The sequence below is a fragment of the Symphalangus syndactylus genome, chromosome 8 (genome assembly GCF_028878055.3).
Source record: "Symphalangus syndactylus isolate Jambi chromosome 8, NHGRI_mSymSyn1-v2.1_pri, whole genome shotgun sequence".
Taxonomy (NCBI): Eukaryota; Metazoa; Chordata; class Mammalia; order Primates; family Hylobatidae; genus Symphalangus; species Symphalangus syndactylus.
Window position 1 is genome coordinate 93,533,713 of NC_072430.2, and position 21,960 is coordinate 93,555,672.

Below are 21,960 nucleotides of genomic sequence, written 5' to 3' on the forward strand. Positions count from 1 at the left end.
CAGCTCTGCACCAAGTGGACCTAATAGACATCTACAGAACTCTCCACTCCAAATCAACAGAATATACATTATTCTCAGCACCACATCACACTTATTCTAAAACTGACCACATAATTGGAAGTAAAGCACTCCTCACCAAATGTAAAAGAACAGAAATCACAACAAATGGTCTCTCAGACCACAGTGCAATCAAATTAGAACTCAGGATTAAGAAACTCACTCAAAACTGTGCAACTACATGGAAACTGAACAACCTGCTCCTGAATGACTACTAGGTAAATAACAAAATTAAGGCAGAAATAAAGATGTTCTTTGAAACCAATGAGATACAAAGATACAACGTACCAGAATCTCTGGGACACATTTAAAGCAGTGTGTAGAGGGAAATTTATAGCACTAAATGCCCACAAGAGAAAGCAGGAAAGATCTAAAATCGACACCCTAACATCACAATTAAAAGAACTAGAGAAGCAAGAACAAACAAATTCAAAAGCTAGCAGAAGGCAAGAAATAACTAAGATCAGAGCAGAACTGAAAGAGATACAGACACAAAAAACCCTTCAAAAAATCAATGAATGCAGGAGCTGGTTTTCTGAAAAGATCAACAAAATTGATAGACCACTAGCAAGACTAATAAAGAAGAAAAGAGAGAAGAATCAAATAGATGCAATAAAAAATGATAAAGGGGATATCACCACCAATCCCACAGAAATACAAACTACCATCAGAGAATACTATAAACAACTCTACGCAAATAAACTAGAAAATCTAGAAGAAATGGACAAATTCCTGGACACATACACCCTCCCAAGACTAAACCAGGAAGAAGTTGAATCTCTGAATAGACCAATAACAGGCTCTGAAATTGAGGCTATAATTAATAGCTTACCAACCAAAAAAAGTCCAGGACCAGATGGATTCACAGTCGAATTCTACCAGAGGTACAAAGAGGAGCTGGTACCATTCCTTCTGAAACGATTCCAATCAATAGAAAAAGAGGGAATCCTCCCTAACTCATTTTATGAGGCCAGCATCATCCTGATACCAAATCCTGGCAGAGACACAATAAAAAAAAGAGAATTTTAGACTAATATCCCTGATAAATATCAATGCAAAAATCCTCAATAAAATACTGGCAAACCGAATCCAGCAGCACATGAAAAAGCTTATCTGCCATGATCAAGTTGGCTTCATCCCTGGGATGCAAGGCTGGTTCAACATACGCAAATCTATAAACTTAATCCATCACATAAATAGAACCAATGACAAAAACCACAATTATCTCAACAGATGCAGAAAAGGCCTTCGAAAAAATTCAACAGCCTTCATGCTAAAAACTCTCAATAAATTAGGTATTGATGGGATGTATCTCAAAATAATAAGAGCTATTTATGACAAACCCACAGCCAATATCATACTGAATGGGCAAAAGCTGGAAGCATTCCCTTTGAAAACTGGCACAAGACAGGGATGCCCTCTCTCACCACTCCTATTCAACATAGTGTTGGAAGTTCTGCCCAGGGCAATCAGACAGGAGAAAGAAATAAAGGGTATATGTCCCACATTTTCTTAATCCAGTCTATCATTGTTGGACATTTGGGTTGGTTGCAAGTCTTTGCTATTGTGAATAGTGCCACAATAAACATACGTGTACATGTGTCTTTATAGCCGCATGATTTATAGTCCTTTGGGTATATACCCAGTAATGGGATGGCTGGGTCAAATGGTAGTTCTAGCTCTAGATCCCTGGGAAATCACCACAGTGACTTCCACAATGGTTGAACTGCTTTACAGTCCCACCAACAGTGTAAAAGTGTTCCTATTTCTCCACATCCTCTCCAGCACCCGTTGTTTCCTGACTTTTTAATGATGACCATTCTAACTGGTGTGAGATGGTATCTCATTGTGGTTTTGATTTGATGAGTTCATGTCCTTTGTAGGGACATGGATGAAACTGGAAACCATCATTCTCAGTAAACTATCGCAAGGACAAAAAACCAAACACTGCATGTTCTCACTCATAGGTGGGAATTGAACAATGAGAACACATGGACACAGGAAGGGGAACATCACACTCCAGGGACTGTTGTGGGGTGGGGGGAGGGGGAGGGGGGAGGGACAGTATTAGCAGATATACCTAACGCTAAATGACGAGTTAATGGGTGCAGCAAACCAACATGGCACATGGATACATATGTAACAAACCTGCACATTGTGCACATGTACCCTAAAATCTAAAGTATAATAATAAAAAAAAGAAGAAAAAACATAAAAAAAGAAAAAAAAAGAAATAAAGGGTATTCGATTAGGAAAAGAGGAAGTCAAATTGTCCCTGTTTGCAGATGACATGATTGTGTATCTAGAAAACCCCATCGTCTCAGCACAAAATCTCCTTAAGCTGATAAGCAACTTCAGCAAAGTCTCAGGATACAAAATCAATGTGCAAAAATCACGAGGATTCCCATACACCAATAACAGACAGAGAGCCAAATCATGAGTGCACTCCCATTCACAATTGCTTCAAAGAGAATAAAATACCTAGGAATCCAACTTACAAGGGATGTGAAGGACCTCTTCAAGGAGAACTACAAGTCACTGCTAAACAAAATAAAAGAGGACACAAGCAAATGGAAAACCTTTCCATGCTCATGGAGAGGAAGAATCAATATTGTGAAAATAGCCATACTGCCCAAGGTAATTTATAGATTCAATGCCATCCCCATCAAGCTACCAATGACTTTCTTCACAGAATTGGAAAAAAACTACTTTAAAGTTCATATGGAACCAAAAAAGAGCCCGCATTGCCAAGGCAATCCTAAGCCAAAAGAACAAAGCTGGGGGCATCACGCTACCTGACTTCAAACTATACTACAAGGCTACAGTAATTAAACAGCATGGTACTGTTACCAAAACAGAGATATAGACCAACGGAACAGAACAGAGGCTCAGAAATAACACCACACGTCTACAACCATCTGATCTTTGACAAACCTGACAGAAACAAGAAATGGGGAAAGGATTCCCTATTTTAAAAATGGTGCTGGGAAAACTGGCTAGCCATATGTAGAAAGCTGAAACTGGATCCCTTCCTTACACCTTACACAAAAATTAATTCAAGATGGATTAAAGACTTACATGTTAGACCTAAAACCATAAAAACCCTAGAAGAAAACCTAGGCAATACCATTCAGGACATAGGCATGGGCAAGGACTTCATGACTAAAACACCAAAAGCAATGGCAACAAAAACCAAAATTGACAAATGGGATCTAATTAAACTAAAGAGCTTCTGCACAGCAAAAGAAACTACCGTCAGAGTGAACAGGCAACCTACAGAATGGGAGAACATTTTTGCAATCTACCCATCTGACAAAGGGCTAATATCCAGAATCTACAAAGAACTCAAACAAATTTACAAGAAAAAAACAAACAACCCCATCAAAAAGTAGGCAAAGGATATGAACAGACACTTCTCAAAAGAAGACATTTATGCAGCCAACCGACACATGAAAGAATGCTCACCATCACTGGCCATGAGAGAAATGCAAAACCACAACGAGATACCATCTCACACCAGTTAGAATGGTCATCATTAAAAAGTCAGGAAACAACAGGTCCTGGAGAGGATGTGGAGAAGTAGGAACACTTTTACACTGTTGGTGGGACGGTAAACTAGTTCAACCATTGTGTAAGACAGTGTGGCGATTCCTCAGGGATCTAGAACTAGAACTACCATTTGACCCAGCCATCCCATTACTAGGTATATACCCAAAGGATTATAAACCATGCTGCTATAAAGACACATGCACACATATGTTTACTGTGGCACTATTCACAATAGCAAAGACTTGGAACCAACCCAAATGTCCATCAATGATAGACTGGATAAGAAAATGTGGCACATATACACCATGGAATACTATGCAGCCATAAAAAAGGATGAATTCATGTCCTTTGTAGGGACATGGATGAAGCTGGAAACCATCATTCCCAGCAAACTATCACAAAGACAAAAAACCAAACACCGCATGTTCTCACTCATAGGTGGGAATTGAATAGTGAGAACACTTGGACACAGGAAGGGGAACATCACACACGAGGGGCCTGTTGTGGGGTAGAGGGAGGGGGGAGGGATAGCATTAGGAGATATACCTAATGTAAATGACGAATTAATGGGTGTAGCACACCAACATGGCACATGTATACATATGTAACAAACCTGCACATTGTGCACATGTACCCTAGAACTTAAAGTATAATAATAATAAAAAAAGATACATGCATGTGTATGTTCACTGTAGCACTATTTAAAATACTGAAGATGTGGAATCAACCTAAATGCCCATCAATGACAGACTGGATGAAGAAAATATGGTACATATACACTATGGAATACTATGCGGCCATAAAAAGGAACAAGATCATGTCCTTTGCAGGAACATGTATGGAGCTGGAAGCCATTATCCTCAGCAAACTAACACGGAAACAAAAAAAAAATAAACAAACACCACATGTTCTCACTTATAAGCGGGAGCTGGTGATGAGAATACATAAACATATGAAGGGGAACAACACACACTGGGGCCTGTTGCAGGGGTGGCCGGGTGGAGGGAGAGCATCAGGAAGAATAGCTAATTTGATGCCAGACTTAGTACCTAGGTCATGGGTTGATCTGTTCAGCAAACCACCATGGCACACATTTACCTATATAACAAACCTGCACATCCTGCACATGTACCCTGGAACTTAAAATAAAAGTTGATTAAAAAAAAAAAAGAGAGAAAGTCTGAAAGAGATAAGTCTTTGAAGCAGACACTGCTGTGTTCCAAGATCAGTGCTACCGATTATAAGCAGAATGATCTGAGGTAAGTTAGCATAGTAAGTCTCAGGTTTTTCACCTATAAAACAGAAATACCACCTCCAGGGCTGTTGAGATAATCAGAAATATATGAAGCATCAAGCATGTGGTTGGCCCATGGGAGGCACCAACTGACAACCATTTGTATATAGAGCTGCCATTAGATTATTTTTTAAAGTAGTACTTCTCAAACTTAAATATGCATAGGAATCACCTGCAGATCTTGTTAGAATGCAGATTCTGATCGCACATATCTGGGTAGGGCATGAGTTTCTGCATTTCTAACAAGCTCCCAAGTGACACTGCTGTTGCCGGTCCATGGACCACACTTTGTGCAACAACATTTCAAACCATTCTAAAATTTCGCTTTAGCCACTGGGTACAAGAGATCATACAATTTTAATCTATGGGTTTAATCATAGCCAAAACAGAAAAGGTGTAATTATAACCATGAGAACTGTTAGCCTTAAATGGAACATAACCCACTTGTGTTAATCATCACTAATACACTTAACTGCCTGAGGTTCCTAGGGCAGAGGTATACAAGAGAGAAAGTGCGGAATGAAAAATATTTAGGATAGATAAGGATTTCAGTATCATAGGAAACCTAAGAAGAGATAAAAAATTGCACCACCACTAGAGAATGAGGAAACACAGCAGAGCCCAAGGGACTATCACTAAGTAATTCATAACATTAATACAAAATTAATGTAATCTGCTTGAAGATGTCTCCTATGTACATTATGCAGGGTAGTAGTGTGAAATACTGTACATGGTGTTTATTATCTGTTGAAGGGAACAGAAACATACATGAAGATACTAAGCAGTAAAAATGTGACTAAATCCTTCTCACTAATGGGAAAGCTTTTTAAAATTTTATTAAATAAAAAATAAATAAAAATAAAAATTGTAAAAGAGAATGCTCAAAACTCAGCAAGAAGATAACCAATAAAGCAATGCGTGAAGGACTTGATGACACTTCACCAAAGAGGATATAAAATGATGCTCAGCATTAGTCATTAGGGAAGTGAAAATTAAAACCTCAATGAAATACCACTACAAACTTATTATGATGGCTAAAATAAAAAAAAAACTTGACAATACCAAGTCCTGACAAGGGTGTAAAGTAACTAAAACTTTCATACATTACTTATGGAAATGCAAAAATAGTACAGTAACTCGGGAAAAAAAAGCTTGGCAATTTCTTAAATAAACATACACTTATGATTTGAGCAATCTCATTTGCTGGTATTTATCCTAGAAAAATAAAAAACTTATGTTCACGCATAAACCTACATATGAATGTTTAGAGAAGTATTATTCATAATTTCTAAAATCTGGGGGTAAAATACATTCAACAAATAAACTGTGAAACAGCCATACAATGGAATACCACTCAGCAATATAAAGCACTGATGCACATAACATAAATGCAATATGCTAAGTGAAAGAGGGTAGACTGCAAAGGTTACATACTATATGATATCATTTGTATATGGCTTTCTGGAAAAGGCAAAACTCTAGGGATGGAGAACATTAGTGGTTGCCAGGGGATAGGTCTTGGGGAGGGGAAGGGGAAGCACTGGGGAATTCTTTGAGGTGCTGGAATTCTTCTGTATCCTATTTGTGATGGTGGATACAATAATGTGCATCATAGATATCAAAGAAAGCAGATTTTATTGTCTGTAAATTTTTAAAATTAGCCTAATCGTTTCACTTTTTAACACAAAGGCTACACTGTCTTCAATTTCAGAGTAAAACCCAAAGCTGTTACAATGATCTAGGAGACCCTATGAACTGGCCTCTTATTACCTCTCTGATCCCATCTTTTACTATACTCCCTTGATGATTATTCTCCAGCCACACTGGTCTCTTGACTTATCTCGAACATGGAAAGGAATATTCTTTCCTCTGGCTGACTCTTTCACCAAACAGCTCCATGCTTATTCACGCTCTCAACCTTTTCAGGTTATTTCAAATGTTACCTTCTCAGTAAGGCTTTCCCTGAAAACCCATTCTAAATGCGATCAAACCCTTATAATCACTTTCTTTTCTACTTTGAGTTTCCCCTTGCCACATAAATACATCAAAAGTATAAGTTTTTTTGTTTCTTCCCATGATAAGGTAAGGTCCAGTAACACACGGATTTTGTTTACTATTTTTCTCACTCCAGTATTCCCAGAGCCTGAAAGAATGTCTTGCATATACTAGGCACTTAGTAAATATTTGCTGGATGGAAGATGCAAGATAAGTGTTTGTGGAAAATCATTTTCCTTCTGTGTATAGGCTATGCTCTTTCTTGCTATTCCCTTATTTCTTCTAACTGAAAGGAACATGAACTGTGAGCATAAGGACAAAACCAATACGGTTAAGGACAATAAATGCGAAGAACAAAGTAGAGAAAGCACAGGTCCCTGGTGGCATGAATGATTCACTGCACTAGCCCTATTCTGCCTACCTCAGCCTTCGTTATATGATAAAGACAAGGCACTATTAATTAAACAGCTGTAGGTGGCATTGGTTCCTTAAAAATTATGTAAAAAGAAATCAAAATACAAATGACTTATCTTTCTGGGCACTTCAGTAAATTAAAACCCTGTGTAAAATAATCCTCCTACAGGTTTATCAATCCAGCTAGTTTTTGTCCATATCAGGATTTCTGATTCTTTTCTGAAAAATCTAAAGTTACCATACAGTAACATACAACTAAAGTCACACTAATTTGAGTGAAAATATTTATTTTGTTCTTGACTCAGGCCCTAAGGAAAAGCCTGTAACAGGTTACAAAGTACCCAACAAAGTCTTTAAAAGATTTATTGTGCAGACATCAAGAGACTGAACAAAAAGAGGTTAAGGCTGCAGAATCAAAAGTGATAGTTTACGCTCCATCCACTGTGACAAAGGGTATCACAGTCATGAAAGAGAAAGCTGGTTACAGCTTGAGATAAACCAAAACTATTAAATATCTCCCTTTCTAGTTCTGGCTCCTCAAATAATAAAGTTTTGAGCACTTTAATAAGCTAGACTCCTCAGTAAAAAGTAAATTTATCCCTGGATTTTACAGTGGTGCTGTCCCAGGATATGTCTTGACCTTTGTGAATATTGTATTTCTCCACAATAAATAAACTTATGGGCATAATCATGTGTGGCTTAATGATGGGGATATGTTCTAAGAAATGCATTTTAGGTGATGTCATCATTGTGTGAATATCATAGAGTGTACCTACACAAACCTAGATGGTACAGCCTACTACACACCTACGCTGTACGTTATAGCTGATTGCTCCTAGGCTACAAATCTGAACAACATGTTACTGTACTCAATATTGCAGGCAATTGTAACAGAATAGTATTTGTGTATTTAAACACATAAAAGGTACAGTAAAAACACAGTATTATAATCTTACGGAATCACCATGTTATATGCATTGACTGAAAAATCCTTATGTGACATGTGACTATACTCGGGACCTTGGTAATTTTGTGGTAAATCAACAAATCAAGAAGCGAAATCAAAATAGGCAACATAATAAACAGAGTCCAAGAATATGATACGTGTAAGTTTACAAACGAAAACTGGACATAAACTGGCAAAAATAAACATGCTCGGATTTTAGGGGTTCCTAACCCACAGACTCTATCCGCTAATGGGAAAAGGTAAAACTCAGGAAACCAGAGAGCAGCGCCCTGAAACCTGGCGGGTCTGGCCGAATGTCAGATTAGCCCGAGCAGCTACACTGAACGCTGGGGAAGATGCACCAGAATCCCGGAGTAGAAGCCAGATTTCCAAAGGAAGAAAGCTAGGCCCTAGGACTGTGGAGATTCTGTAGGAACCTAAGCGATGCTCACAAGAACAGAAGAACGGCTCATGAGAGGAACAAAAAGCTGTACAAGGAAGAGAAAGCTACCTTTCCACCCAATAACTCAACGCGGCGACCAAGAAAACCAAGGACGCGAAGGGCTCGCGTCATCCTGCAGCGCCGAGACCACAGACACTAGAAAGCGACGTCTCCGGTGGGACGACTGGAGGTCACGTGGTACACTGTTCGCCACCTTTCCCTTCTGGCGGAAAAAGCCATAGAGTCAGGTTGACAAGGCCTGAGAGAAATATGCCTATATTAAATAATTGTGTATAAGTATACAGTAAAAGCTGATTGTCTCTAAGTCTCTGTTTTGCTTTCACCTTTTCTTACAAGTGTCTTAGTTTGACATTGCCCACACAAAAGATGGCTGCACGGAAGCGGAGTCCTACCACGGAGTCTCAGGCCTAGAAGGGCCCGTGGGTGGGTTCTGTGGGCTGAGAACAGCCTTATTACCCGGCTCAGCATGGGAAGTTCAGGGCGGGACCAGAGATTGGCCATTCTGCGACTGCGCAAAGATGGTGGACGAGGAGAACATCCGCGTGGTTCGTTGTGGCGGCAGCGAGTTGAACTTTAGGAGAGCTGTGTTCTCTGCAGATTCTAAGTATGAGGGGCACCGCGCTTTGTCGGCTGAGGGGCGGGGCGTGAGTGTCTCGAGGGTCGGGGAGAAGGAACTGTCAGCCGCGTTCGGACTCGCCCGTCTGGGGGATATCGGCTTTGGGTAGGGCACGCGCCTGTGGGGTATCCCTAGGGTACCTGGGAGGTCCGGTTAGCACCGCAGGTTGGGGTGCGCCCCCCGATTTCTGGACAGTTTACCTGCAGGTAGATTGAAAGGCCCTGGAGCCGGTCTCCGTGTTGAGGATCTGGAAGGTGCTCGGGCGGCTGGAAAATGGCCCAGGCGTGGATGTGTATGCCAGTACCTTTGCAGTACCTACTCTTTCCGTACAGAATCATGTTTTAGAGTGACTAAAACCTAAAACTATTCCGCTTTTTCTACCCACTCCTCACCCCTGAAGCATAGTGCATAGAGCATAGTGCAGTCTTTTTGGAACTTTACATGAAAACAGATGTTAGATTCTTTATGAGATAAAAATACGCTAAGACTTGGTCTCTTTTCTCAGTGTAGTTGGAAACCAAACCACTCCCTGGCTTCAAAATCCACTTCTTACATTATAAAACCTTTGTAAGTTTCTTAATCTTTGCCTCAGTTGCCATCATCTGTAAAGGGGGATAATATTTAGTTCATCTCACGTGGTTATTGGGAGGATTAAATGCCTCAATATGTTAAAACTACAGACAACAGTGCCCGGCACATAATGGCTCAATGTATGTAGCTGTAATCATTACTACTGTATTGTCAGGTTTTCAAATAACTTCAGGTAGAGTGACACTTAATAAAATCAAAAAACCCAGGCCGGGCGCGGTGGCTCACGCTTGTAATCCCAGCACTTTGGGAGGCCGAGGCGGGCGGATCACGAGGTCAGGAGATCGAGACCACGGTGAAACCCCGTCTCTAGTAAAAATACAAAAAATTAGCCGGGCGTGGTGGCGGGCGCCTGTAGTCCCAGCTACTTGGAGAGGCTGAGGCAGGAGAATGGCGTGAACCCCGGAGGCGGAGCTTGCAGTGAGCCGAGATCGTGCCACTGCACTCCAGCCTGGGCGACAGAGCGAGACTCCGTCTCAAAAAAAAAAAAAAAAAAAAAAAAAAAATCAAAAAACCCTTTCTGTCTTAGAAGAGTAGAGATAGTGTTTTATGAAAGTTTGTAGCCTCCACAATATTCTTTTTTTTTTTTTGATACAGTCTCACTCTGTCACCCAGGCTGGAGTGCAGTGGCTCGATCTAGGCTCATTGCAACTTCCTTCTCCCTGGTTCCAAGCAATTCTGGTGCCTCGGCCTCCTGAGTAGCAAGTATTATAAGCACGGGCCACCACGCCCGCTAATTTTTGTATTTTTAGTAGGGAGAGGGTTTCGCCATGTTGGCCAGGCTGCCCTGGAACTCCTGACCTCAAGTGATCTGCCCACGTGAACCTCCCAAAGTGAGGCGATTACAGTGAGCAATTTGTGAAAGAGCTTTCATAAATTGCCTTAGAAGCCAAAAAAAAAAAGAGTCCTTTGGTTTTGTTGACATTGATATGATGAATCAAAGGAAGAAATAGGCTTTAAGAGGCTGTCACACTGTGACACTTCGGACTGATATCCATGTAACCAGTTTCTTCTTCAGTGTACTGTTCCTATACCTTATTCATTATAATGAGGTCCATTGTGTGTTTGATTTGCTAAGCCCAACAATTCATTTTTTAAGTACTTGTCAACTGTATATTATGTATAACATGCTGCAATGACAAAAACTAAGATAATTTTAATATTGATCCTGCCTTTGAGGAGCTTACAGTCTAGTGAGGAAAAGGAATACTCAGTAACAGATTTTTCTTACTGTGGTACTGTAGGAAGGAGCTCATAAGAAGAGATTACTTCCCAAACTAAGAAGGATGGGGAAGATTGCTGAGCAAATGACATTCATGCTAGGCCTAGATGATATTTTAAGTGGGGAATATGGACAGAAGACATTTCAGGTGGGGAGGACAATGTAAGCAAGAAAGAAGTGATTTCTGTTGAACAGGCTGGTACAGTTAGCTAGTAAGAATGGTATATATTAAGGGAAGTAGTGGGAAATGAGGTTGGAAAGGACACATGCAGCCAGTTGTTGGTTGTTGTATGGACCAAAAAGAATGGTTTTTTAATTCTTTAAGGGGACAGCAGTAATCAGTTGTAATTTGATTGTGTTTCTTCAATAATGTTAACCTGAAAACTGTAAAACTCTATGATACATGTTGGTGAGTGGAGAAATGAGAGCTGGGTAGGCTGGTGTACTCAAAGTACAGTGATGGCATAGAAGAGGGAGTTATATAGTCAGTTTTCCCTTCATAGTTGTTCTTGCAGCAATGGCAAGAGTTTGCCTCGCCATTGATACTGGGGGATGGAATGCCAGGCAAACAAGCTTGAAATCTGGGGGCCTTGAAAACTGGGGGGATTGAGCCTTCTATGTAAAGTCAGTGTAATTGCAGCATAGGGTATAAGAGATGGCAGGAAAAGACTCTGGAAGAATAGAGACCAGGGGTTAGAAGACCAGTGCAGGCATCCAAGCAAGAAATCACTTTTGCCCAAACTAAGGTAATATTGAACATAGAGAAAAGAGACAGGGTTTTAGAGTGATTTTACAGTCAGTGTCAATGGGGAGATAGAGTTCAGTTCGGGGATTATTAACTCTAAGGTACCTGTAAAACAACCAGGTGGATATAGCTAGTAGTAGGTAGAAATTCAGGACTGAAGTTTGGAGAGCTTGGTCAAGATTTAGAGATTTTTTTTTTGTCATCTATATATGAGCTAATAATTAAAACCATTTATCTAACAAATGACAGGATTTTAATGAACTCAGCAAAGATTTGAATATTATCTACAAGGTACCACAAGGGGTTGGCTGCCTTATACAAAGAGGAATAATTTTGTATTTTACCTCAAGGTGCTCATCAAGAAAGCCAAAATCATAAAAAGACAGACTTGTGGAATTTTGGCGGCTTCCTCTTGAAACTAGAACAAAAACTCTGTTCTGGGTACTTGAGGAGGTTGTTCTGAGGGGCATGTGGGTATACATGTAAGTTCCTGGTGTTCCCGTATTAAATATTACTGACTCTCAGTCCAGTTCTGTTTGCATCCCATTCTACGGCATCCCACAGTTATGTGGTGCTACGAATTATAGCACTGGGGTTGTTAGGGTAGAGAAAACTGAAACAATGAGTCATCCGTGCCTTTCACTTTCCTAAATTGCCCACAAGCTAATGACCCAAACTCAGTATTTTTCCCTTACAGATCATTCTGAGTATTGCTGCTGTAACAATTTTCCTAAGTTGTTACTGTTATAACATTATTACTCTAACTCTTATTCCTAGTCTTGCTCAGAACTTTGTAACAGTTTTTTGTTGCCGCCTTAACTATAGCTCCTCTATGTGGCTTTCAGTCCCTTCTCTGATATAGCTCAACTCTTCCTACCAAACTGTTTCCTGATACTACCCATTATAGACACTTTGCTTGTCAGATAAGTACATTATCTATGTCTTGTACATAATCATACTATTTCCTTGCTTTTGCTTATGTTGCTATTTTTTCTTCCCACCCCTTAAATCATACATCCTTCAGAGTCTAGTTTAAATCTTGGTTCCGACTTGAAACATCTCTACTTTCTTACCTCTTCACTTTCTCAACAAAGATGAATCCTATGTGACAGATGTTGTGGTGGGTGCGTTACACACCTTCCAGTCTACAAGGTTAAGGTATTATCCCTATTTAGTGAGTGCTTACTGTGTATGCTAAGCTTGTATTTGCATGCAATGTTTCGCTCAAACTCTATGAGAACGTGTTATTTGCATTTTACAGTGGCTAACTGTAAGTGGAGATGTGAAGTTTAAAGAGGTTAAGTAAATTCTCCCCCATTCAGCTAATGCATAATAAAGCTGGCATTCGAATCCGTTTGTGTTTGACTTATTATTGCTTCTAATAAGTGAAAACACAGTGTCTCACCTCAAAGACTCACAATCTGGTAGAGGAGAAACATAGTACACAGACAGTCTTAATGCCTTGTGGTAAGTTCTTAGATGGAGCTAAGCCCACTGTCATGTAGAAGCACATTAGGACGGGTGCTGATCTAGAATGAGAAGATGAGGAAGGGCTTCCGGGAGAAAATTCTGAGCTGAATCTTAAAGCAGTAGTCAAGAGTTCTGAGAAATGGGAAAGACTGAAAAACTGTCACTGATTGGAAGGTTCTGAGAAGATATGACAGCTTATGTGGTATGCTGGATTGGGGTCTAGGAACATAAAAAAGACATTAATGGAAAAAGTGAAAAACTCCAAATAAATTATGTAGTCAATAGTCATGTACCAGTGTTAATATCTTGGTTTTGACTAACGTTCTGTGCTTATGTAAGGTGCTAACATTTGTGGAAGCTAGGTGAAGTGTATACAGGAACTCTGTAAATCTAAAATTATTTCAAAATTAAAAGTTAAATAAGCTTACTCTTAGGAAATAAAAAAGTAATTAGAAAACGTGTTCTATGTAGATAGCAGAGAGTGCAAAATCATGGAGAGAAAGTTGACTTTGAAGGGTTGCATTTAAGTAATTGAAGCCATTGTTCTATGCTGAGAAACAAGAAGAGAGGACATTCCTTTTTTCTGAGGAAGCTTATCAGAATCAATTAGGTAAAGTTTTCTTGGCCAACAGTAGTCCCCTACCCACCACTGTCTCAAGGAAGCCATATCTAAAGGACCTCTTCATATTGATAGGGTGTGTCTGGGGGATGGGGGAAATTGTTGGAGTTATGAACTATTTTAATAGAGCACAGCGTTAAGTGAAAAAGTAGTTCAAGTTAGACTGGCATCAGACTACCAAAGCCTTAAGAATTTGGATCATTTCCTAAAGGCAGAGGGAAAACATTGAAGGATTTTAACTTTATCTGAGGAAGTAATATGGTCAAATTTGCAAAATTAGTCTGATGTGACTATGAAAGCTGCATTGAAGGACTGTACCTGGAGACTGTAGGAAGCCCTGAAGAGTGGTCCAGGATGGAGATGTTAAGCCTCTGAACTGAAGTACTCGTGGGAATGGAGAAGAGGCTCCAGCCAAAGGGCAGGTTATATATCGCAAATGCTTTGTTGCTCATACATTCTTGATCTTACACCATTTCATACAACCATGCCTCCTGGCTGATAGCACTTACAAGATTCCATTGATTATAAGATGCATCCTAATTTCAAAGAGATGAACATGTGAAAATCAAGTGTCTTGAACTAATAAAATAGGATAGTAGTGGCCCCAGTTTGCAACAAATTCACTCTTAGTGTGTTGTAATACAGTAGCTCTCCCTTGTCCACAGAGGATATGTTCCAGGACCCTCAGCGGATGCCTAGAACCACAGGTAATACCAGACGCTCTATATAGTAAGTGTTTTCCTATACATACATACCTATGATAAAGTTTAAGTTATAAATTAGGCACAGATTAACATCAATAACTAATAAAATAGAACAATTAGAACAATATGTCAGCATCACTACTCTTATACTTTGGGGCCATTATTAAGTAAAGTAAGGGTTACTTGAACATAAGTACTTCAGTACAGCAATAGTGGATAGGATAACCTAGACAGTTTCTACATGACTAACGGGCAGGTGTGTCTACAGCGAGAATGCTGGAAAAAGGAATGATTCATGTCTCAGGTGAGACAAGGGAATTCATCACTACTGATAATGGCATACAATTTTAAACTTATGAATTGTTTCTGGAATTTTCCATTTAATATTTTCAGATTGATCTTGACTGTAGGTAATTAAAACCAGGGAAAGTGAAACCATAAATAAGAGAGTACTGCTATAAATATAATAGGCACGGAGCAAATATTTTTTACTTGGAAGATACAAGAAGATTTATATTTCTGCACCTTGTTCTGTGATAATATCATGAAAGTAGTCAAACAGTGCCCCAAGTAGCTTAACTGCTTTTAGTAATTCAGTAGCTGCTGCTACATGGAAGAAATCCACAAATCCAGAAAGACAAAGCAAAGCCAGCATTTCAGCAACAAGAAACAAAAATGGAATAAAGTCTTTGTATTTTTCTGTACAAAAGGCCCAGACCTCACCAACTGGAGCAGAACCTTTGACTTAGCATTTGTAAGCTGGTGTTGCCAGTGAACCATGGAGATGTTGGGGACATGGAAAAACACTGCTGTTGGCAGTACTATTGAAGAGTAATAGTTGATAGTGACTAGCACAGTGTCTGCATCCATTTAATAAGCAGGCAACTTGGTTAAGTTGGCTGTTTTTACAGGATAATTCCATTTATAGCCTCTGTCTACAAACAGGCAAGAGATGTGATACTGGCATCATTAATCTTTTCTGAGTTAATAATCTCTTCTGAGTTAATGAACTGATTGGTCATAGATGTCCCCATAGACAAAAGGCACACAAATTTGAGTATACAATTCTTAAACTATACCAAAAGAAATGTCTGTTGCATTTTTATCATGGACAGTAAAAAGATCCTACTACCTACTGAGTATGTGATATGATTTGGCTGTGTCCCTACCCAAATCTCATTTTGAATTGTAGCTCCCATAATTTCCACATCTTGTGGGACCCAATTGGAGATAACTGAATCATGGGGGCAGTTTCCCCATACTGTTCTTGTGGTAGTGAATAAGTCTCACGAGAGCTGATGGATTTATAAAGGAGAGCTCCCCTGTACAAGTTCTGTTTTTGCCTGCCACCGTGTAAGACATGCCTTTCGCCTTCTACCATGATTGTGAAGCCTCCCCAGCCACGTGGAACTGTGAGTCCATTAAATCTCTTTCCTTTATAAATTTGAAGAGGGAGATGGTAAGGTTTTGAATGAGATACGAAAAGCACCTAGGTGCAGTGGCTCCCACCTTAATCTCAGCATTTTGGGAGGCCCAGGCAGGTGTATCACTTGAGGCCAGGAGTTCAAGACCACTGAAACAATGATGAAAAATGTCTTTTTCAGCAGTGTGAAAACAGGCTAATACAGTATGTAAAACTTACTTTTCTTTCTTTTTTTTCCAGGTATATCTTCTGTGTCTCTGGAGACTTTGTTAAAGTTTATAGCACAGTTACAGAAGAGTGTGTACACATACTGTATGGACACAGAAATCTGGTGACTGGAATCCAGCTTAACCCCAACAACCATCTACAGGTGTCAAACAGTTTATAGCTGAATACTTTAAGATTGGCTTTGTTCTTGACAGAAAAATTTGAATTGAATTTGACTGAGAAACTTTCCAGGTTATAAGTAAAATATTTGCTTATTTTCAGTTGTAGGGTATTTTTCACTTGCTAAATTACATTGCGTATAGCGTATTCTGTGAATCATTTGTTCCACAGAATGCTAATAGGTGTTACTTGAGAAGGATATTCTTGGCTGTATGAGTTTCTGAAATTCAGGGCTAGGCACAGTTAAATGTATTTGTTGATTGTAGGTCTTTTTAGGTTCCCTTACATGCATTGCGAATATCCAAAAGTGGTATGTAGTATTTGGTGTTTCTCAAACTTACTTGACTTGTGAACCGTTTGGTTTCTGGAACACGTTTTGAAAAATGTTGGCCAGGAGGTATTGATTTGGTAGATATGTTCCTTTAGAAGTAAGGCTCTGGCTTACTCTAGATATTGCCTAGTCTTAAGACCAGTGTCTAGATAAGAAAATTTGTTTGGTGAGTGGGTCAACTAGTTAGTTTCAAGACAAATTTGGGAATTTAATTTAGTCTAGATTTTCCCACGTCCCCCACAAAGCAGCCCTTCTTTCTCAGTATTTAAGAATAATGAAATAGTCATGTTAATTCTGTTCTTAAATTTCGGCACATCTACTAAAATTTTATCTCAACAATATTTTGTTCTTGCTCTCATTTTTAATCCAATTCCATTTTCCTGGATTAGTCACAGCCAACTTGGAAGTTACTGATTAAGGATGGATTTGCATTGCCATTCACTTTTATTCCAAAGGAAATAAAGTAGCACCAATCTTTTCTTTCGAAAATTAAATGAGCTACTTCTAAAAATCAAAGTTAAGTAACTTTTCTGTGGGATCCAAGTATATATTTTATGCTTGCCGTCCTCTGAGGGTTTGACAAAAGTTTATCGCTGTGTGTAGTATTTGAATGTTTTTAATAGCAAAACTATTATTTTGTTAAAATTGAAATTTGTGAAGTCCATATACTAAGTTTTATAGCCAAAAAAACGTATACACAATTCATAAAAGCTTTGTTTCAGATGACTGAAAGTGAATAAAATTAGAGAAGGGCAGTTTTATCAGTAGATTTGGTTGAGGTGCAGGGGCAGCAGTTCTGGACTTAGGAGTCACAGTATTGTGTATTAACCATTGTTTTGACAGTAATTATATGTTTGACTTGTTACATTTTACTAGTCCATATTTATGATTCTCATATGCAGTAATTGTGATATAAATTTCCTAGTTTGTATAATTTTTTGACTTGGATAGATAATATAGTTTTACTCCAACATTTTTACATTCCTCTTCTCTGAGTCCATGTCTCCATTTGCAGAAATCCTAAAATTGCCACTTTCTTTAAAAATATTAAAATTATTTGTAAACATTATAAGCAAAGTATTTTCCTATAACAACGACAAACAAAAAATCTAGCGGAAACTTAGTATGAATAAAACTAAGTACACTAGGACAAAAATAAACCTATGTGTTAGTAAGGTCTTCTGGTGCTATCAAAGTATGGTCCACAGACCAGTGTCCTAAACCGTTAGTTACCATTCTGTATAAGAGTACAGAATGTGAGTGTCACAAAACACTTTGACACTGCCACAGCATCCAAGCACATTATAATTTCTATTGTATTTTGTGAAAGTATTGGTCCTTGATGGATTGGAAGAAATTTTTTTTAAGCAGAATATTCTTCAGTCACTTGAGAATCACTCCCTTAATACTCATATAAGGTGAAAGGAGTTTGGCTAATAAAACTGAGTAAACTGAGTTCTGGCAGGAAGAGCAACAAGCTCTTGTGTGGGTGTTTTTTTTTGTTTGTTTGTTTGTTTGTTTTTTTTTTTTGGAGAGTCTCACTCTGTCTCCCAGGCTGGAGTACAGCGACGTGATCTCAGCTCACTGCAACCTCAGCCTCCCGAGTAGCTAGGATTACAGGGATGTGCCACCACACCTGGCTAATTTTTGTAGGGGTTTCGTCATGTTGGCCAGGCTGGTCTCGAACTCCTGGCCTCAAGTGGTGCACCTGCCTGGGCCTCCCAAAGTGCTGAGATTACAGGTGGCAGCCACTGCACCTAGGTGCTTTTCATATCTCATTCAAAACCTTACCATCTCCCTCTTCAAGATAGAAAGTTGACTTTTTTCCTCTCTCTCTTAGTTAAAACTTGAAATGGATGGATCTGCTTCTTGCAGAAAGCTGTGAAAAGCTTGTTTTGCAGAAGCAATATAAATAAATGACTCTACCTCTTTAAGGTTAACAGTGAATTAATGAATAGAAAATGCCCCTGATCAACATTTAATTATTCATTTGATATCTTGATGAATTTCTTTTTTTTAATCAATTTTGTATTGTTTTACCCTTTTAGCTGTATTCTTGTTCCCTTGATGGCACAATTAAACTGTGGGACTATATAGATGGCATCTTAATAAAGGTATGTGGATTGATCTTTACTTTTTCTTGTGTGGAAAAAAAAAAAAGGCAATGTAATTTAATGGTAGATGTACTGTTTCTTTCTATAAGGCCAAATATTTAAATAGACTTCCTAAACAAGTTACAAAATAACATCAAAAAAATTAATTTGACTATATAAAAATTTTCCACTTATAAAAGACAAGTTAAAGCTGGAAGAAGATATTTTCAAAAGATATTATTCCAAATATACAAAAATCTTCCCAAAAACCAATAAGGAAAAACTAATAGCCTGGTAGAAGAAATTGGCATAAAGTAGGAATATGTGAATTCACAAAAAGAAATACAAGTAGCTAATAAATATGAAGAGATGCTTAAACTCATTAATAAAGAAATCTAAATTAAAACAAATGACACAATATTTCCCTTCATAAATCTAGCCAAATTGTAGATTGAAAAAAAATCTAGCGATAGGTATAGAGAAACAGGCACTTTTTTACCCAATGAGAGTTAAAACTGAAAATCAATAAACACGTTTTGCTACAGCAGTCTCACCTCGGAATAATGGCCTGTACGCAAAGTCCTTATAGTGTTGTTTATGGTAGGAAAAAAGTTAAATATGACCTTGATGTCAGTTAAAATTATGATACATTCAATACAATACCATTTCAGATCTATATGTAGGAAACTTGAAAGGGTATTTAACAAATATGTATTAGTTGTCTTCTGTAAGCCAGGTACTCTCCTTATGTTGGGAATACAGCAATGAGCAAAATACATAAAAATCCCTGCCTTAATGGATCTTATGTTCCACTGGAGGGAACAGACAGTAAACACTGTGGTGCTCTTTATCTTTCAGACTTTCATAGTTGGATGTAAACTTCATGCCCTCTTTACTCTTGCCCAAGCTGAGGATTCTGTCTTTGTTATAGTAAATAAAGAAAAACCAGGTACGGTATAATTAACTTATTATATATGGCATTGAGTGGCTCTTTACATTTTACAGTTCCTCAAAATTTAACATTTTGGTTTTAATCTGACGCCAACAGTTTTTAGAATGGACATTTAAATTGCTTTTGTCATTACTGTGTTCATTTGGAGAAGCTTTGTATGAATTCTGAAATATGCAGTGAGGGAGGGGTTATTTTTTATGTAGTTGTAATAGTAGACTGCAGACCTCAAATTTTAAATCTGCTTTACAAAGGTGTATAGAATTTGTCTTTCTACTGAACTTAAATCTGTTATTAAGCATCACTATCATTTTATATATCATTGAACACTTCTTACTTTCTTGAGTCAGGGTGGAAATGGCATAGAAAATTGGTTGATATTGGCCAGGCTCATTGGCTCACGCCTGTAATCCCAGCACTTTGGGAGGCCAAGGTGGGCACATCACAAGGTCAGGAGATCTAGACCATCCTGGCTAACACGGTGAAACCCCGTCTCTACTAAACAAAATACAAAAAATTAGCTGGGTATGGTGGCGGGCTCCTGTAGTCCCAGCTACTCGGGAGGCTGAGGCAGGAGAATGGCATGAATCCAGGAGGTGGAGCTTGCAGTGAGCCGAGATGGCGCCACTGCACTCCAGCCTGGGTGACAGAGCGAGACTCTGTCTCCAAAAAAACAAAAATTGGTTGATATTAAGAACCAATAATGTGACTAAGTTATTATTAATTACATTTTCACTGTCTTTGGAACATTGGTCCACTGAAACTGCCATGCATCAGCATTTTAGGAATTCCTAGGATATTCTCAGTGATTACAAATAATTGTCCCTTATCATAGAATTTGATAAAACAGAACACTGACTTGAGGGCACATCTAAAGAAATTTTCTGATCCCCAAATTCAAGAATGCCACTGTATCCTGTGGTGTCCTCCATAAAATACAGTTGTGTTCAGAATGAAGAATATGAAGCAGGTTTAAGATGATAGTGGGGCCGGGCATGATGGCTGACAACTGTAATCCCAGCGCTTTGGGAGGCCAGGGCAGGAGGGTTGCTTGAGGTCAGGAGTTTGAGACCAGCCTAGGCAACATATACCATGACCCTGTCTCTAAAAAGAAAAAAAGAAAGAAAAGTAAGTTACATGTGGTGGCTACAGTCCTAGCTACTCAGGAGGCCGAGGTGGGAGGATCACTAAACCACCTCCAAAGGACATTTCAAATAATGTTCTGGAGATGGCAACATTCTTAAAAATAATTAAGTCATCTTGCCAGATGACTACTTCAAACATAGCACTCTTTTTGATACTTAGGTTCGGTTTTGTATATTGAATACATGGATTTCTGATAACAGTTCACATGTTTACAAAAAATTCAGGTTCTTAATCTTCCTGACAGGCAGTTGATCACTAGGTTTGAGATGTACTTTAGGAATCTGCATTTTCAATATCGTCCCAGGTGATTCTGCTCATCACTCATATTTGGTAACAACTTCCTGTACTCACTCCATGATTCCTCACTTGGAAAAGTGGTTGCCAATAGCTGTAGCAAAACTTTTTACCCATGATTCTAAACACTGACTGCACATAAGAATCACGTGAAGAACTTAATAAGATTCTGTGTGCTGGGGCCTAGTTTACTGAAAAATTTCCCAGTTGTGTCTGATATGCAAGACAGGGTGGAAAACGACTGATCTAAAGTAATGATCTTGTGTCATAATCTAAATTCTTCTCATAATGAGATCTATTATTAGTCTTCAGTACTTGGCATATAATGGGCACCCAGCATAAGAAAATCTGGATAGCTGCTACATAAAAATGTCAGTCAGGCTTGAAAAGATCCCCTGTGCTAGCTGGCTTGCTTACTGCACCAGTGGCCTCTCATGCTCAAATACAAAAACATATATTATACATATATGTGTACCCTTTCTGTGTTATCTATGTTCCACAGCCCAAAACCAGACTCTCTGATAGAAAATTGAATAAATTGTGTTGCAGTTACTTCTCTGGTTTAAAAACAAATTAGCCTTTTATTTACATGTTATTTTTGATGGTATTACTTCTTGACTACGTGTCATATAGTCATTCAGCACCTAATTGAGCA

General features: G+C 38.7%; 2 protein-coding genes and 1 long non-coding RNA gene across 4 annotated transcripts in view; 2 read left to right on the forward strand and 1 right to left on the reverse strand.

Annotated features, from left to right (window-relative positions):
• COL5A2 (collagen type V alpha 2 chain) overlaps positions 1 to 8,854 on the reverse strand; it is a 387,742-nt gene extending 378,888 nt beyond the window's left edge. Inside the window, exons 1-2 of the mRNA XM_055289974.2 lie at positions 8,767 to 8,854; positions 890 to 1,051 (exon numbers count right to left, since the gene is read on the reverse strand). The gene's annotated coding sequence lies outside the window, so the exon portion shown is untranslated. The remainder of the gene's footprint in view (positions 1 to 889; positions 1,052 to 8,766) is intronic.
• Positions 8,855 to 9,025: 171 nt separating this feature from the next.
• WDR75 (WD repeat domain 75) overlaps positions 9,026 to 21,960 on the forward strand; it is a 34,617-nt gene continuing 21,682 nt past the window's right edge. Inside the window, exons 1-4 of one of the 2 annotated variants that reach the window (XM_055289976.2) lie at positions 9,026 to 9,322; positions 16,346 to 16,475; positions 18,872 to 18,937; positions 19,775 to 19,865. In XM_055289976.2, the coding sequence (XP_055145951.1) occupies positions 9,237 to 9,322; positions 16,346 to 16,475; positions 18,872 to 18,937; positions 19,775 to 19,865 (373 nt within the window). In that variant the 5' untranslated portion in view covers positions 9,026 to 9,236. Of the gene's footprint in view, positions 9,323 to 16,345; positions 16,476 to 16,763; positions 16,803 to 18,871; positions 18,938 to 19,774; positions 19,866 to 21,960 lie in introns of those variants that run through there. The other variant, XM_055289979.2, reaches the window with a different exon arrangement.
• On the forward strand, positions 9,340 to 13,239 carry LOC134737464 (uncharacterized). The gene is made up of 2 exons (XR_010122389.1): positions 9,340 to 10,141; positions 10,452 to 13,239. It is a non-coding gene; the product is annotated as an uncharacterized lncRNA (long non-coding RNA).